This window comes from Geospiza fortis, unplaced genomic scaffold (genome assembly GCF_000277835.1).
Source record: "Geospiza fortis unplaced genomic scaffold, GeoFor_1.0 scaffold16, whole genome shotgun sequence".
Taxonomy (NCBI): domain Eukaryota; kingdom Metazoa; phylum Chordata; class Aves; order Passeriformes; family Thraupidae; genus Geospiza; species Geospiza fortis.
Genome location: NW_005054302.1, coordinates 10,899,345 through 10,916,726, shown reverse-complemented (window position 1 = coordinate 10,916,726; position 17,382 = coordinate 10,899,345). Strand labels below are relative to the sequence as shown.

Sequence of the window (17,382 nt, the reverse complement as noted above, 5' to 3'; positions counted from 1 at the left end):
GAACAAACTCATTCTGGAACAGGTTGCCCAAGAGAGGGAGTCTGCTTCTCTGGAGATGTTCAGAACCCTACAGGATCCTGTGAAACCTGCTGTAGGTGAACCTGATTTAGCAGGAGTGTTGGACCAGATGCTGTCCAGTGGTCCCTTTCTAGCCCAGCCATTCTGTTATTCTGTGACTGTTTCATTTTCACCAGATGGCTACAGAGCCTGTTACCTCTAAGTCATTGGGTCAAAGCCATCACAGAAAATAGTTATTCAAAACTGCAGCCAGTGACTTGTGTTCAGGGTTCTGGTTTCAGACTAGTGTACAGTGGATCCTCCATAAAAAAAAATGCCACAACAGCTGGTATGTCCTGATATCTTTGCCAGTGTTCAGACCAGAGGAGCACAGAGACTAAGACTTCTGCCATAGAATTTTAATGGCACAAGGTCTCTTTGAAACTAAGAGAAGGCATCATGATACCACATGAAAATTGCTTTTGCAGTAAAATGCTGTATATTTACATTCAGCGCATAATCTATGCCACTAAAAGCATTCTTCTACTGGTGCAACAGCACAGTATATCTCTGACACACATGCAAATGAATGTAAGTTTCTCTGGGTCACATGAACCTGAAGAATTATCTTTGAGAGAAACCATTGACAGATACATAAGAGGGGGGATGCCTGGAAAGAGAGAGAAAGAATTAGAAATTTGTAACCTTAGAATATTGTAATGTTTCATTTCTACTTAGGGGGTTTTACTCATAATATGAATCTTTCCACTGGAATACTAGCAAAACTTGAAACTTACATTTCCATAAAAAAAAGTCACAGGTACTTCAGATTATACCCATATTAGGCAGATCACAAGCCTTTACGAGCATTAGGCTCTGATCCTACTGGATCATTATTTATCCCTAGATTATTATAAAGACTTGTTCCCAGCTAGGATAGCTCATATCAATTAGGAGCAGGCTAAATGACAAATAACTAATGACACAAGAGTATCTACACCATCTCATACTGATTTAGCTTCATATAATTCAAGCTCACACCTTAAATTAGGATGATATAACCTGAAGTTTAGAGAAGACCCAAGGAAAAATTTTTCTGTCATTATCTTGTATGCCCTGTGGAAGGAGATTACCTTCAGCAAACCAGAAGGTGAAGTCTTTTGCAGCTGAAAGTATTGAGCTTAGAATGAGGAAGATGTTAGCACTCCAAAGCAAATATTTCCTTTATGCACTGCATTGTTCTTAGCAGTTATTTCTCAGTATTCTCCAGTGGCCTTTAACTTAAATTAGGGACAATCTTACATGTGCCCAGACAGCTAAACACTGTCCTTTCGGAACAAATTCTAAGCAGAGTAGATCAGCTTCCTGGAGCAATGTTTTCCAAGACTATTCCCAGCTTTTTCTTGACACCTTATTACTATTATGTGTTCCCAGTCATCTAGAGGTGCCACCACAATGTAAAGAGCATCCTGACATCTAAGGAGTATTGTTCCAATTACACTGGTAATAGAATCCTACATGATTCAGGCAGGAAAATATTTTTATAAAAGATGCTTTAGCTAATAGATGATTTCTAGAGACTCACTTTTTCATTACAGCCTGTTTCTGTTTCATCATGAGCTCTTTCTGCAATGTCAGACCTCAAACTTCCATTTACTGTAAGCTTCACACTCCTCCAGTTTCATTTTCCATAGATGTCCCAATCTCAGGTGCCTCAAAATTCAGTATTCTGCTGCTGAATATGATCCATAAAATGTGCAGTTGAGGATATTGATTTTAACTGCAGAATTCAAGTTGTACACAGCCCTTTGATTCAGAGGGATTACTCACCACATCTTACATTACTCTGAAGAGAGAAATCGGTTAAGAAAGTAGTTTTTGTGTAATTTCAGAAGAAATTCCTAAAGGAGAAGAGGCAGCTCTTGCCTTGCAGGAGGCAGTCAGTGGCTCAAAATTATTTGTATTTGCAAGCACTGACAAAATAACAGCAGCAGCATTTGTAGTGTCTGTAAATGTGACAGATGCCATTGTTTTTATGAGAATTTGTAGCTCTGGAAGAATCTCACCTCCTGGGTGAATAGCACAATTTTTGGTTTAGCTAGTAAACTTTACTGATCTGTAAGGAAGGATATAAATAGAAAACTGCTACCAGTATTGAACTACATAGAGTAGTATGTAGCTTAAATTAGCCTCCAGAATTTACAACAGATAGTGAATCATATCTTAAAAACAGTTCACCTTACCTCACTTCATTTAGGATTCCATGTATTTAGGCATTCCAGCTACAACTTACACGTTTATTGCTCTGTGTGCAGCACCCATAACAATCACTTAAAAAACCCTCTCTTGTGTATCACCTGAGATATATTTCTCTCCCAGCCTTGAATGGATGCTTGACTGTAGATTGGAAATAGTTCTAGATTTGAAGATGTGAATTACAATAGAGGGAACATGGTATAGTGATTGAAATTGCTGTAACTCAGTATATGCTGTTTGTATTTAGAATCAAAATCAGGAAAAGAGTCTGTATGCTTATATATGCCATGTATATTTGCAGCATCCTTACTTCAAGCAAGCACTCAGTAAAATAGCAAAATAAGGATTGCCAATTAAAGGTGGTCTCTAATTACAGGGTAGGAATACATACAGAAGGTTTTGAAGCTGTCTTGCTGAAGAAAAGATTGGCAAAAAGACCAGAAAGAAATAAGGCCCCCAAAAAGTTCTCTGATCCAGACTTACTGTTTTCACCTTTATGCAGTCACTGATATCCGTGCTTTCATGTTGTAACAGACGTTTCATGACATTTTCTACTAAATCTCATTCATCTGGATTCATCCTCCTCAGAGATCATATGATAAAACTTTGTGCCACAAGACGCTTGAATCTCTTTTCTATGCTATTTGCTCTGTTTTATTTTTTCTAAATGCCACTTTAACCTTTTTATATTCAGCTCTTTGAATCTTGAACTACTGTAATCTCCTGTATGGTTTCTTAATATCCCATTCAATTAGGAGCCTGAGTTGTTATCCGTTAGTCATGTAATTGGCTTGTTAGCCTCTGATCTCATTTCTTTGCCTTAGGTGTACATGTATTTGACTAATTTCTGTAATTTAGGGTTGCTTTTCCTTACTTCACTAGGAGTAATATGCATGCAGTTCTTGCTCTGATGCTGGTACTGAGAATCAAGATACAGAGGTAGCAACACCTGAGTTTCTGACACCTTGAATACCTATACCATCTACTGAGCTCTCCAATTAACAGAAAGAAAGGCTGGAAGGGCCTTCAGAGTACTGTTACATTGGGGTGGGTTTTTTTTTGGGGGGGGGGGGTTGGGTTTTTGTTTTTTTTTTAATTTAAGTAAAAACCTTTAGAAATGCAGCTTGTTGCTCCTGGTTTAAGTTATCATAAAGTGAGTCATATTTCATTTCTAATCTCATTCAATATCTTTGTTTTAGGAAACACAGGAAATACATTCAAGATTGAACCAGTTTTAGGCATCATTACATTACTGAAGGAGCCAGACTTAACCACAATGGGACAGTTTGTTTTGTCAGTCAAAGTCACTGATCAAGGTTCTCCAGCGCTGTCTGCAACAGCAATTGTGCGGATATCTGTGACAATGGCAGATAACTCCCACCCTAAATTCACTCTAAAAGAATACCAAGCAGAGGTCAATGAAAATGTGGATATTGGTACTTCTGTCATTTCTCTCTCTGCAATCAGTCAGTCCACGTTAGTTTATGAGGTTAAAAATGGCAATGTTGATGGAGTCTTCACCATAAACCCATATTCTGGAGTGATCACCAGTCAAAAGGCCCTTGATTATGAACGTGCTTCCTCCTATCAGCTCATTGTACAGGCAACAAATATGGCAGGCATGGCATCAAATGCCACTGTGAACATTCAGATTGTTGATGAAAATGACAACCCACCAGTTTTTCTCTTCTCTCAGTACTCGGGCAGCATAAGCGAGGCTGCTCCTGTGAACAGTGTGGTCCGCAGTGCAAATAACAGTCCCCTGGTGATACGTGCCACCGATGCTGACAGCAACCAGAATGCTTTGCTTGTCTACCAGATTGTGGAATCAACTGCAAAAAAGTATTTCACGGTAGATTCCAGCACAGGTGCAATCAGAACAATTGCAAATTTAGATCATGAAACTATAGCCCACTTCCACTTCCATGTTCATGTTAGGGACAGTGGGAATCCCCAGCTTACAGCAGAGAGCCCAGTTGAAGTGACCATTGAGGTAACTGATGTCAATGACAACCCACCAGTCTTCAGCCAGGCTGTGTTTGAGACAGTCTTGCTCCTGCCCACATATATTGGTGTTGAGGTTCTCAAAGTCAAAGCTTCAGACCCAGATTCAGAGATCCCTCCAGAACTAACATTTAGTATAATTGAAGGCAATATGGACCATTTTTTAATTGACTCAAGCACAGGGGTACTCACCATTAAAAACAATAGTCTCTCCAAAGACCATTATATGCTAATAGTAAGAGTATCTGATGGAAAATTTTATAGTACTGCTATGGTGACAATAATGGTAAAAGAAGCGATGGATAGTGGACTCCATTTCACACAAAATTTTTATTCCACTTCTATATCAGAAAACAGCACCAATATCACAAAGATCGCTGTGGTGAATGCTGTTGGCAACCGCCTCAATGAGCCTTTGAAATACAGCATATTAAACCCAGGAAACAAATTTAAAATCAAATCCACCTCGGGAGTCATTCAGACCACTGGCATCCCCTTTGACCGAGAGGAACAGGAGCTGTATGAGTTGGTGGTGGAAGCAAGCCGTGAGCTAGATCACCTCCGTGTTGCTCGAGTCGTGGTGAGAGTTTACATTGAGGACATAAATGACAATGCCCCGGTGTTTGTAGGGCTTCCATACTACGCTGCTGTGCAGGTCGATGCTGAGCCTGGCACCCTGATATATCGAGTGACAGCTATTGATAAAGACAAGGGTGACAATGGCGAGGTGTCATACCTGCTGAAGGAAGACTATGGACATTTTGAAATTGATAGAGGATCTGGCAGCGTCACTTTAAAAGAAGCCTTCAATTCTGATTTGTCTAATATAGAGTATTTGGTTGTCATTCTTGCCAAAGATGGTGGTAACCCATCATTGTCTGCATTGGTAGAGCTCCCCATTACTATTGTTAACAAAGCAATGCCTGTGTTTGACAAGCCCTTCTATACAGCTTCCGTGAATGAAGATGTAGAAATGCACATGCCAATTTTAAGCATAAATGCAACCAGTCCAGAAGGCCAGGGTATCATTTATATCATTGTTGATGGAGATCCCTACAACCAGTTTAATATTGACTTTGATACTGGAGTTCTGAGTGTCATCAGCCCGCTGGACTACGAAATAAATTCTCTTTTCAAGCTGATGGTGCGAGCCAGCGATGCTCTCACTGGCGCTCGCGCTGAGGTAACCGTGGACTTGATTGTAAATGATGTTAATGATAATCCTCCCATTTTTGATCAGTCAGCTTATAATGCTACTCTGTCCGAAGCTTCTTTGATTGGGACTCCTGTGCTGCAGGTTGTTGCTACTGATGCTGACTCTGACAATAACAAGATTGTACAGTATCAGATAGTCCAGGACACCTTTAACAGCACTGACTATTTCCATATAGACAGCAGCAGTGGCCTTATTTTGACGGCCCGAATGCTGGATCATGAACTCATACAGCAGTGCAGCTTGAAAGTCAGAGCAACTGATAATGGGTTCCCACCTCTGAGCAGCGAGGTTCTCGTTAGTATCTCAATAACAGATATGAATGACAACCCTCCAGTTTTTAACCAGTTAATTTATGAATCATATGTGAGCGAACTGGCGCCTCGGGGTCATTTTGTGACTTGTGTCCAAGCTTCTGATGCTGACAGCTCTGATTTTGACAGACTGGAGTACAGCATCCTATCAGGAAATGATCGGACCAGTTTCATTATGGACAGCAAGAGTGGAGTTATCACTCTTTCCAACCACCGCAAGCAGAGGATGGAGCCCATGTACAGCCTAAATGTCTCTGTGTCTGACGGGCTCTTCACCAGCACGGCCCAGGTGCACATTCAGATCCTTGGGGCCAACCTCTACAGCCCTGTGTTCTCACAGAGCATTTATGTTGCAGAGGTTAGAGAAAATGCTGCTCCTGGAACGAAGGTAATCCATGTGAAGGCAACAGATGGGGATTCAGGTGTATATGGCCAGATCAGCTACTCCATAATAAATGACTTCGCCAAGGACCGATTTTTGATTGATGCAAATGGGCAGATTCTGACAACTGAGAGGTTAGACCGTGAGAACCCGCTGGAAAGTGATATAGATATATTCTTGAGAGCCCTTGATGGAGGTGGCAGGACTACGTTTTGCACTGTGAGAGTGATAGTAGTGGATGAGAATGACAATGCTCCCAAATTTATGACAGTTGAATACAGAGCAAGTGTCAAAGCAGATGTTGGGAAAGGTTACTTGGTGACCCAAGTGCAAGCAGTAGATCCAGATGATGGAGCCAATTCCAGAATTACCTATTCTCTGTATAGTGAAGCCTCTGTTTCAGTAGCTGATCTGCTTGAAATTGATCCAGATAATGGATGGATGGTCACCAAGGGTAGCTTTAACCAACTGAAAAACACTGTTCTGTCATTCTTTGTCAAAGCAGTCGATGGTGGCATTCTGCATGTTTTGCCCAATCAGGGTGCTTTGTATAGCACAGTTAATGGTGAGCTATCTGCAAACAACAAAGACGGGGTTTTCATCATAGAGAAGGACACAGGGCTCATAAAATTGGATAAGAGGCTTGACCACGAAATAAATTCCGCTTTCCACTTCAAAGTTGCGGCCACAATTCAGTTAGACAAAGTAGACATTGTGCTGACTGTGGATGTGGAGGTGAAGGTGTTGGATGTCAATGACAACAAGCCTGTGTTTGAAGCAGCTAGCTATGATGCTGTAATAATGGAAGGCATGCCTATAGGAACAAAACTCATGCAAGTCAAAGCGGTTGATGCAGACTCGAGTGCGAACGGACAGGTCACGTACACGCTTGCGGTGGAATCGGAGCTGCAGAAGATCACAGAAGCATTCACCATTGATAGCAACAGTGGCTGGATCAGTACACTGAAGGATCTGGACCACGAAAAGGATTCTGCTTTCACCTTTGCAGTGGTGGCCTCAGATCTGGGGGAAGCTTTGTCCTTGTCCTCAACCACCTTGGTCTCAGTTACTGTGACAGATATAAATGATAATGCACCTGTCTTTGAGCACGAGGTGTACAGAGGGTCGGTGAAGGAGAGTGACCCTCCAGGGGAAGTTGTGGCTGTTCTTAGCACCTGGGATGAAGACACATCTGATGTCAATCGGCAGGTTAGCTACCATATCACAGGTGAGAAACAGCTTGCATGCTTTCTTCCCATAACCAGCTCTGTGAAGAATTGTGCATGTGTCCAGTTTTAGGTGAATGTTTAGCAGGGTTTCAGCTAAATTATCACTGTGAATGAGTCAATTACATTCCTTTTTTTTTTTGACAGAATTTGCAGCAATGCTGAAAAGAGGGAGAGGAATGTGTGTGTGTGTGTCTGTGTTGCTCTCTCAATTTTCCAAGATGAATGCTTTCTGATTTGCTGCAGTGCAATGTAGCGTAGCCATCAACCCATCATAATTGATATGTCAGCTTGAAAACCATCATGAATTAATGTTTCAAACAAGAGAAAAGGAAAATTTTCTTCTTACAGAGAAAATCCTTTTACTTCCAAGCATTTAAATTTCTTTTGAAATAACATTTTTCTTTTTGAGATAGGAAAGTGGATGCCAGAGACATTTTGAAATACCACTATTTGATTTGGAATGGGGAGTTGGTGGGGGGGGGGGCACGAATGAATTTTACATTACATGGAATGAGGGATGCCATTTATTATCAGCACAGATTTCTGGCCAGGGAAATAGTAATATACTTAGAAGCACTGGTTAGCTGCCATGCATTGTCATATACAGCATAAGGAAATTTTGATTGCATTACTAATACATTTTTCAAAGCATGGTAACATTGCTCTTTCCTTTTGTGTATTTATTATCATTCTTTTTGCCTAGATTCAGCCTAGCTTCTGTGTGAGTATATTGTGAGTGATGGGTACTACAGTTATTTTTCTCCTTCCATCTTGCATTGTCCAATAGCTTTTGTTAGGGAACAACTTTTTCACTCCCCATCCATCTTGCATTGTCCAATAGCTTTTGAACAACTTTTTCACTCCCCGCAACTTTAGCAATTCAAGAGCTATTATTTACTACCTAGTAATAACCAAACTATTGGGAAAGTCCACATTTTTCATGCTGGATGAGATTCAACATATATAAGACTGCATGTAAGAAGCAGGCTGTGGGCAAAAATTACTTAACTAATGGGAAAATAGTTTGTGTATTTTGCTCTGGAGGGTAAAGCTCCTACCCCTTTGTTAGCTAGCAAAATGAAAATGGCTGTGAGATGGTGTGTAGAGAGAGGTGTGACACCCCAGTTAGCCACAGACTGCCTGTGTTACACATCACAAGTGACATCATTTTCAAAGCAACCAGAAGAAATTCATTAATTAATTGTAACTTGAAATTTTGGATTCACTTTAAAGATTTGCAAAGACTATGTGTTAATAGTGTAATGTGCTGTATGATATTAGAAGTAGAGTCAGAAGTAGTCCTGTGTGTAAATGTCAGGATTTAGAGGCTCTGGGCAAGGTACATTAGCTGCTGGTGGCCCAGTTCCCACATATGTAAAAATAAATCAGTAGATTTATTTCTCATACTAGAGATTTTGGGATATTTGAAAGAGTTTGGGGATCTCAGTGTAGAAAGTACAGTGGGAAATTAAAACCCTTAGGTTTGTAACAAAGATACGTTAGTGTGCTGTGATCATTGATTTTGTTGTGAAGTCCGACAGTCATCTCTTACAATGCATTATGCCTTTAGTTAGGTAGTGTTTTTTCTTCACATACCACTGCTGTTAATTTAGCAAAAACTGGACTTTGGAATAACAACTGTCAGATATGACTCATAAATTATAGATCATTCTGTACCTTAGTTTCTGCCACATGCCACAGTTCAAAACATGACAGATATTGTCCTATTCTGTTAGCTTCTGAAAACATTAGATGTCAAAGCCCAAAGCTTTCTTACTGTACAATTACTAAAGCACAGAATGGGCTCAGGAATTCCACTTCCTTTGAATATATCATTTGAGCTTGGGAAATACACAAGGAAAAATTAGGTTCTTTTGATTAAACTGTCAAAACATGTTAAAATATAGTTTCACTCACAAAATAGTCTATTCACACTTTACCTCAAGTTGATCTCAGGAAGTGCTCTTGTGTATTTCATGGAATCAGATTAGCTAGATGATTATTCAAAAGCTGTGGCTTTCTGGAGGCATTTTAAATTGTAGAAACTTCTGTGAATACAGTAAACTCTGAGTAAAAATAATACATTAACAAAAAGGAAGAAGAAGACAAACTATGAGACTGTCATGTCTATCCACCAAAAACAACTTTGTAAAAATGCATCTGGAGAAGAGTAGCACATAGAAGATAGAAAGAAGAAAACATTATTTAGAAGATAATAGAAATAAATATTCTGGGGCAGATGTGATCACTGAAGGGTCCTTCGTGCCCTTTTCAGAAGTACAAATGCCTATTGCAGTCTTCTGGTCAGTCTTGAAAAGGGGTAGATACATTTGTGTGGATAAATAAATATTCTGCTTGGATTCCTTCAGTTTGTGATTGTTTTTCGTGATTACTGGCAAGTAGTTGCCATTGTCAAGTCCACTTTCATTTGCATTTGATGGTGAGGGAAAAAAATTTTGCACCTACTGTTGGTTATTTGTAGCTCAGTAGCAGCTGGAGATGTTCACAAAGCAAAAGCACTCTACATAAATCTTAATAAAAATTCAATAGGAAGTGCAGACGACACAAATGCACTTAGGAAGCAAAGTAGATTTCTTTTGAAGACTCATTTGAGGTCATTGCCTATATCATTTGGGGCAGTTTGCCTAAAACCAGGGTTCTTCTGATGTCTAGCCAATCTATACCTAGCTAGATATTACTGAGATTTAAGAATGGCAAACCATGAAAAGCCACCAGAAAAATGTCAGCTGCCAAGACATAGGTACAGTAAAGTGTTTCGTGTTCCTCAGTGATGTTAATTAAGCTTCCTCAGACACATAAAGCTAGGGAGTCAACAGTCTTTAAGCTTGGTTCAGCTGAATACAAGGAAGATGGACAGTGTGTTTTGGAAGAAAAGTGGTGTTGTACATGGGAGGTCATTTGCCGGGTTGATTGCCCAGTATGAGCAAAGGTGTGGCTTTGGTTAGTTTTTTATCATATATTTGAGATACTGGAATTCTGGAGAAATGGATATTTCAACGTTTGGGAAGGCCTTGTGTTGTCAGATGAAGAATAGTTTCTACAATTTTATGGTAGTAAAGCTAGGAGGATTGGATTTATCATTTCAGAAGCTGAGTAAACATGCAACATCTTAAACTGGGAGTGGAGGATAAACGTATTGATTTTGTGTAATGAGAATGCCTAGCGTTCTAACAGGGAATTGAAAGTACTTAAATAAATGCTTAAATGTAAGACAGAAGCTAAATAAATAAGTTAGTAAATATTCAGCTCCCCCTCCCAGATGGGGACATTGCAGTGAAAACTGATACTGTTGGCTTCTAGTTTTCCATTCCCTTTTAGTTGCTATAATGGCCTCTGTGTGTGCTTTGGTAATGATGTGTGTCAGGATTTGTTTATTTTGGATCACCGTGTCTCTGCATTTCATTTGTATCTGGCTGTTTTCTTTCTTTACTTCAACTTGAGCTTGATTTGGCTTTGTAGTATTTGCTGACTAGGGAGGGAGGGAGAGCATTATTTAAACTTCAAGTAACAAAAGATAAAAGATACTGCTGATTCTTTTAGCCTCAAAGCCTTTCTAAAAAGTTACTGGAGTGTTTTTTGTAGCTAGCACTTCACTGTTGTGACATTCAAAGTAGAACATAAGAAAACTGCCAAAAGATTTTAAAGAATCCATTAATACATGTAGTCAGGAGGCTTCCGTTTAGAAAAGCTACATTATTCAGAGTGAAAAACTAATTAATTAGAATGCCCCTAGGAAACTGAATCTGCTTGCATATATTAGTGAAAAAGTTAATTAATCACTGCAGAACGAGATCTGCATCAAGACATATGTATAAGTACTTAGGAAATGGTTTCCTGGGCCATAGTGTGGATTTTTTTGCCTTTCCATTTTTAAGAATATTTTCTTGGTGGTATTTTAGTTTTATATCTCATTATATCTCTTACACTTTATAGTCCACTTTTGCCTTCCACCGGTGAAGTATACAGCCAGTCCTGAGAAGCAAAAAAAAAAGAAAAAAAGTTTTAATAAAAAAGACACGCAGATAAACCACTATTCCTGCTTATTGCCTTATTGCACAGGTTTCTTGGTCATTCAGATTGATTCTTTTCTAGTGGAGTAAAAAGGGGGAAAAGAGATCCCAAGGACCATTTTTTATACATATTCCCCAACTTCCTAGCTATAATTTAAAAGCCATTCCATTAGCAACAAAACAACAGTGATTTTAGAATTGCTCCAAGGTAGTGTTTCTGCTAACCATAAAAGCCACCAGCTGATTTTAATTAGATTTTACCTTTCCTCTTTTCTTAGCAATGGGATGCCCATACCTTGAGTATATTGCTTCCTAGTTGGTCAGGACAGTTAATAATTTCCTTTTACAAAAGGACTAATATGCAGAAAAGCCCTGATTAATATCATGAAGCAAAATAAGAATATTTGAGACTACTTTTATTAATGGTTTACAACATTAAACTCACTATGACAAGATTACAGCCTTTTATAAAGGAGAGTTAAGCTTTTTTTTATGCTGGTGTTGAATTGAATAGAAGGAATTTAATGTCAATCAGCAGGGGTCTGCCTTCTTTGAAGTCACATTCAGGCTCAAGTCAGTGGACAGATTCTCATTTCCTTGGATTGTATTCAGATCTGGCCAGTAGTATGCATCAACACTCTGTGTAACCCTCTTTAGGAGAAATGTGTGTTTATATGACACAACAGATTAAACATTGGTGATTATTCCAGACTATCATAGAAATCAATGGGAAAACTGCTTAGTTTTGTGATCAAAAAGGGTGATTTTCTATCAACAGAAAATATCTGTATTTGATACATGAGTTTAGTTCTCTGTATGATTCAAAAGCCTTTTATAATTATAATGCCTATCTGACTAATTTTCTGGAAATCCTATTCATTACAACTTGCTTTTTTTGGCACAGTCACAGCTAGCACAAATGGTGACTGTTAACAAGAAAGATTTGCTCAGCCTGACTCAACTGACTTAGTTTTCATATTAAATAGAAACCAGTCTATCTTGTCATCGGTAGCTAATGAAGAAGGCATAAATTACAGCCTGTGACCTCTTTCCTGCTTTTTGATGTAGAAAAAAGCTATGGAATGGACATTTGACTTTTTTGATTGGTTTCAAGCTCAGCTTCAAGTTCAGACCTCCTCTGTGTTCTTATTTTGACAAAAAGGTCCCTGAGAACTGACAGAATTGTGACAACAGAAGCAACATATCAGAGACACTAATTGCCTGATAACAGAGTCAACACAAATAAATTCTGCCTTGGATTTTTATTTTTTTTAATACTAACTTATGCAATCATTCAGTGGAAGTACTAGAGAGGAAGGTTTAAGAACCTGGTCTTTCCATTCAGCTTGAGCATATCCCATGACACATGTCAGAACCCTGATTAATTTGTAAGCAAATACACATTAGCATGTTTGACATTCTTGAACGTGTTACAAGAAAGAATAAGCATTCCCTTTATAGTTTTATAGCACTTTTAAACATGAGCAACATGGAAAGTAGTTCTAAGATTGAATTCCTGCATGGAGACCATGGGAGAAAGCTTAATATGGTGGGCAGAGAGCTCATAGCGGGTTGGCTGCAATTATAGTTCGGCCAGTGGAGCTTCATGATGCTTTTTAATATTTTCTCAATCAGTTTCTGTAGCACATGAGTTTGCTATGAGTGTACTGCTCTCTCCTCGATTATTAAATGTGCAGATACATTTTTACAGGCCAAGCTGAGCACAGAAGACTGGGTAGTTGGCTTTACTGGGTTTGGCTAGGGTAGAATTAATTTTCTAAGAAGAATTTGCTATGGAACTGTGATTTGGATTTGTGATGTCACAGAGATGTTTTAGTTACTGCTGAGCAGAGCTTACACAGAGTCAAGGCCTTTTCTGGTCCTCAGGCAACCCAGCAATGAGGAGGGTGGGGAGGAGACACAGCTGGGACAGCTGACCCAACTGACCACAGGGATATTCCACTCTATATGGCAGCATGCTCAGCATATAAAAGCTGAGGGAAGAAGGAGGAAGTGGGGAGATGTTCAGAGTTGATGGCATTTATCTTCCCAAGTAACTGTCAGGGTGACAAAGCCCTGCTTTTCTGGAGATGGCTGAACACCTGCACTGAATTCTTTTTTCTTTTGCTTATATACAGAGCTTTTGCTTTACCTATTAAACATCTTTGTCTCAACCCATGAGTTTTCTTACTTTTACTCTTCAGATTCTCCTCCCAGTCCAACTGGGGAGGAACTGAGCAAGCAGCTGTATGGGGCTTAGCTGACTAGCAAAGTAAAGTCATAACATTGGTTTAAAAGATTTTACTGTCTGGTCTGACCGGAGGTTTGGATCAGACACACAGAAAGATGATTGAAGATGATTTCTTCATGGACTAGGCAGGAGACTGTACCATTTCAGATAAAAGAGTAAATAACTGAATAACTGTTAGAAACATTAATGATTGTGCCTGCCTTAACTATTGTGCGCTTCTGTATGTGACATGTCCTTCCCTTCCCTTCCCTTCCCTTCCCTTCCCTTCCCTTCCCTTCCCTTCCCTTCCCTTCCCTTCCCTTCCCTTTCCCCTTCCCTCTTCCTCTTGCCCTTGCCCTTACCCTTGACCTTCCCCTTCCCCTCCTCCTAAGAATGATGTGGACCAAAACTTTCCCTCTCCCAACCTCTTTTTGTCACCAGGCAGTTTAATGATGTGGAAGAGCAACATTGCCAGATTCAGTGTCAGTGTTATGACATGGTAAAAATCTCTTCTGCTTTATCTCCTGCACACCTTTCACCAGCTTTTACTCTTGGATACATTTGATCTATTTGTACTGTTTATCTTCCAACTGTTTCTCAAATGACCTCTTGTTAGGACTATTTAATACTAATGTGTCTTCCTGTGTCATGTAAACTTTTTTAAAAACTAGAATTTTAATAAGCACCAGAATGGCGCAGCTGTATGATAAAGCTTTCATTAGAGGATTCCTTAATAGAACCCACTTCCAGCCCTTGATTGCATAATCAACAGCTAATGAAATTGTCTTGGTAACAAGAGCTACGGTGTATTACATCCTCTCCCGAGACTAAGTGGAAAGACAATTGTACCAGCCCGAGAGGACTATTGATTGTTCACAGTTTGAATTTGATTACCCTTACGGAGAACTGAACGAGAGATCATCTTCAGCTCTGCTAAATGGATTTTTTTTCCACTGAAAGTTACCGGTTCACTTTCATACAGGGCAATCAGGGGGCAATAAACACAGAGAGTGTGATTTCATTACAGATTTCCTGAGTCTGCAAGTTTGGAAGCACCAAAAGCTGTGAAGGAAATGATGGCTGCTTAGTGATGTGTCTCTGTTTAAACCAGGTGGGAGCTCTGAAGGGACACCACAGCTCATGGTGTGTTGCTTGTCTTATTGCAGGAGGGAATCCCAAAGGGAAGTTCGCTCTGGGACTGGTTCAGAACGAGTGGAAAGTTTATGTTAAAAGGCCTCTGGATCGGGAAGAGCAAGACATTTATTATCTGAACATCACTGCCACAGATGGCCTCTTTGTGACCCAAGCTGCTGTGGAAGTGACTGTCAATGATGTTAATGATAATAATCCAGTTTGTGAGCAGGTGAGTTAACACCACCCATGGCAAGTGGCCGCTGTGTTGCGAAAGAGTGATCATTTTAAGACTCTCTATGGGTGTCTCTTTCTGTTTGCGAGTATTCAAAGTATTCATAGGCAATGCTGATTTTCATCCTTATGGTCTTAGTTGAAGAATCTGCAGTGATCTGAGAGAGAAGCAGGATAAAGCATTCCTGTGAAGCCAAGATTGAAGGATAATTGTCTCATAAAGCTTTCAAAGGAGTCTTGTACGCAGTGGCCTTAGTTGGCTTTACAAGAAATGATGGGTTGTGAGGTGGCATTGGGCAGCTACTCCTCCCCTGCAAAAAAGAATGAGCTCTCCTTTCACAACCCATGTAGAAATGTCATCAGTCTAGTTTAATTCCAGCTTTCCTCAACTTTCCAGATACCAGACATCCAGTGGAAAAGAAGGCTGTAGCTTGCTATCCTGTTATCAGGAATGCATGTAGTGTGGCCTGACCACAGCTTTCAGAGTGCTAACTGTCTTGTATTCTGTGGAAAGGCTATCCAGGGAACTGATGTTAGTGCAATAGAAAGATATGTGTGAAAGAAATACCACGATAAAACCCAGAGTTCCTTAATGGTACTACTCACAGAAAATTTATAAATATATATATATATACATGCGTGTGTGTGTGTGTGTGTGTGTGTGTATGTGTGCTTGCACATACTCATATAATTCCCATCGTTACATTATCATTCACTGTTGGATTAGTCTCATTGCAAGAACCACTCTACCACTCTAGGGATTCACAGTCTGTATTTCCCTCAAAACTGCCAGATGAGGTGATAAAAACAATTGTTTCTGTTAGCACACTCATCAAGATTTTCATTTCATAGGTGCCAATGGAATAAATAGAAGATACGAAATGGTATTGCATTAAGCACCTAAGATGAGCCCTATTCACAGTCATAATCTGGCATTGTTTCTGTGACACCTCATAGCTTAACAGTGATTTGAATTTCTAGGAATATGTTGTGTAAAGGAAAATTGTTTCCTGTATAGAAAGATGCACTACAAATAGTTTTAAAAAAAGGTTGTTCAAAGACTGTAAAATACTGCTGCAGCATAACTTACATGTCTGGTTTTGACTCTAGGTTGCCTACACAGCATTGTTTCCTGAAGACATTCCACCAAACAAAGTAATTCTCAAAATCAGCGCTAAAGATGCTGACATCGGGGCCAATGGTGAAATTCGCTATTCTCTTTATGGTTCGGGGAACAATAAATTTTTCTTAGATCCAGAAAATGGTAAGAAGACAACCAAATGTTTCTGAATAGCCTTAACCCCTCTGGGTACTGGTTTCATTAAATAGAGTTAGGTTACACATGGTTGTCAGCCAGTTGTTCCAGTTCTGGCAGGTGTGGGTGACCATTTGAATGGTGGTGACAGGAGGGAGAAAGAGGGACATCTTTGTTGGTCAGGTTGGATGTTGTAACCAGAACAGTGGATATCCATCTTTTTGTTTCCCTGCAGATTTCAAGTTAGTTCAGAGATTTATTATAGAACCACAGGATATTGTGGGTAGGAAGAGAACTTTGAAGGTCATCTAGGCCAGACTCCTTTCCATATGGAGATTCATCTTCAAATAGATCATGTTAATCAGAGAGCATCCAGTTAAGGTTTCTAGTGCCAGTGCCCCTATTTCACCACCCTAATCATATAAATTGTCTTCCCTTACATCTAGTCTAAATCTACCCTCTTTTAATTTAAAACTATTACCCTTTGTCCTATCACAGCAGATGCTGCTAAAAAGGAAATATTTCTGTGTTAAGGAGTCTTGGGAGTGACAGAAAGACAGACTTGGAAAAACTTGGTGGTGTTCATCTGGGCAAAGCTGTAGTCTGCTGTTAAAGCCACCATAAATGGCTTGTCATCCCTGCACCCATATTGGCACCTCACTTTTTTGGGTAAAGAGGAAGGGGAAGTGACACTGCTGTGAGTTTTTAATCTGTTTGTTGGAATAAGCAATGTTGGTTTTGTTTTCTCTTTCCTATTCCTTTCGAACACATGGTTTTGAGACACTCAGGCTGTTTAGAATTAGAGATGTTGCTACAATAATAATGACAACTGCTGCTTTTAAATAATTTCAGGTGAGCTGAAATCTTTGGCCCCTCTTGACCGAGAGAAAATCCCTGCATACAACTTGGTTGCCCGAGCCACTGATGGTGGTGGCAGGTTTTGCCAGTCAGAAATCCATCTTATTTTAGAAGATGTTAATGATAATCCACCAGTGTTTTCATCTGACCACTACACTGCTTGTGTCTACGAGAACACAGCCACTAAAGCTTTGTTAACAAGAGTCCAAGCAACTGATCCTGATGTTGGTAAGTGAATAACATTCCAA

At 39.7% G+C, this 17,382-nt stretch overlaps 1 protein-coding gene across 11 annotated transcripts in view; it reads left to right on the top strand.

Annotated features, from left to right (window-relative positions):
* Positions 1–17,382, top strand: part of FAT3 (FAT atypical cadherin 3) — a 399,047-nt gene that overhangs the window by 313,889 nt on the left and 67,776 nt on the right. For all 11 annotated transcript variants that reach the window (XM_031066002.1, XM_031066001.1, XM_031066003.1 and 8 more), the window contains 4 exons: positions 3,453–7,394; positions 14,823–15,019; positions 16,132–16,285; positions 17,129–17,362. In XM_031066002.1, coding sequence (XP_030921862.1) covers positions 3,453–7,394; positions 14,823–15,019; positions 16,132–16,285; positions 17,129–17,362 — 4,527 coding nt within the window. The remainder of the gene's footprint in view (positions 1–3,452; positions 7,395–14,822; positions 15,020–16,131; positions 16,286–17,128; positions 17,363–17,382) is intronic.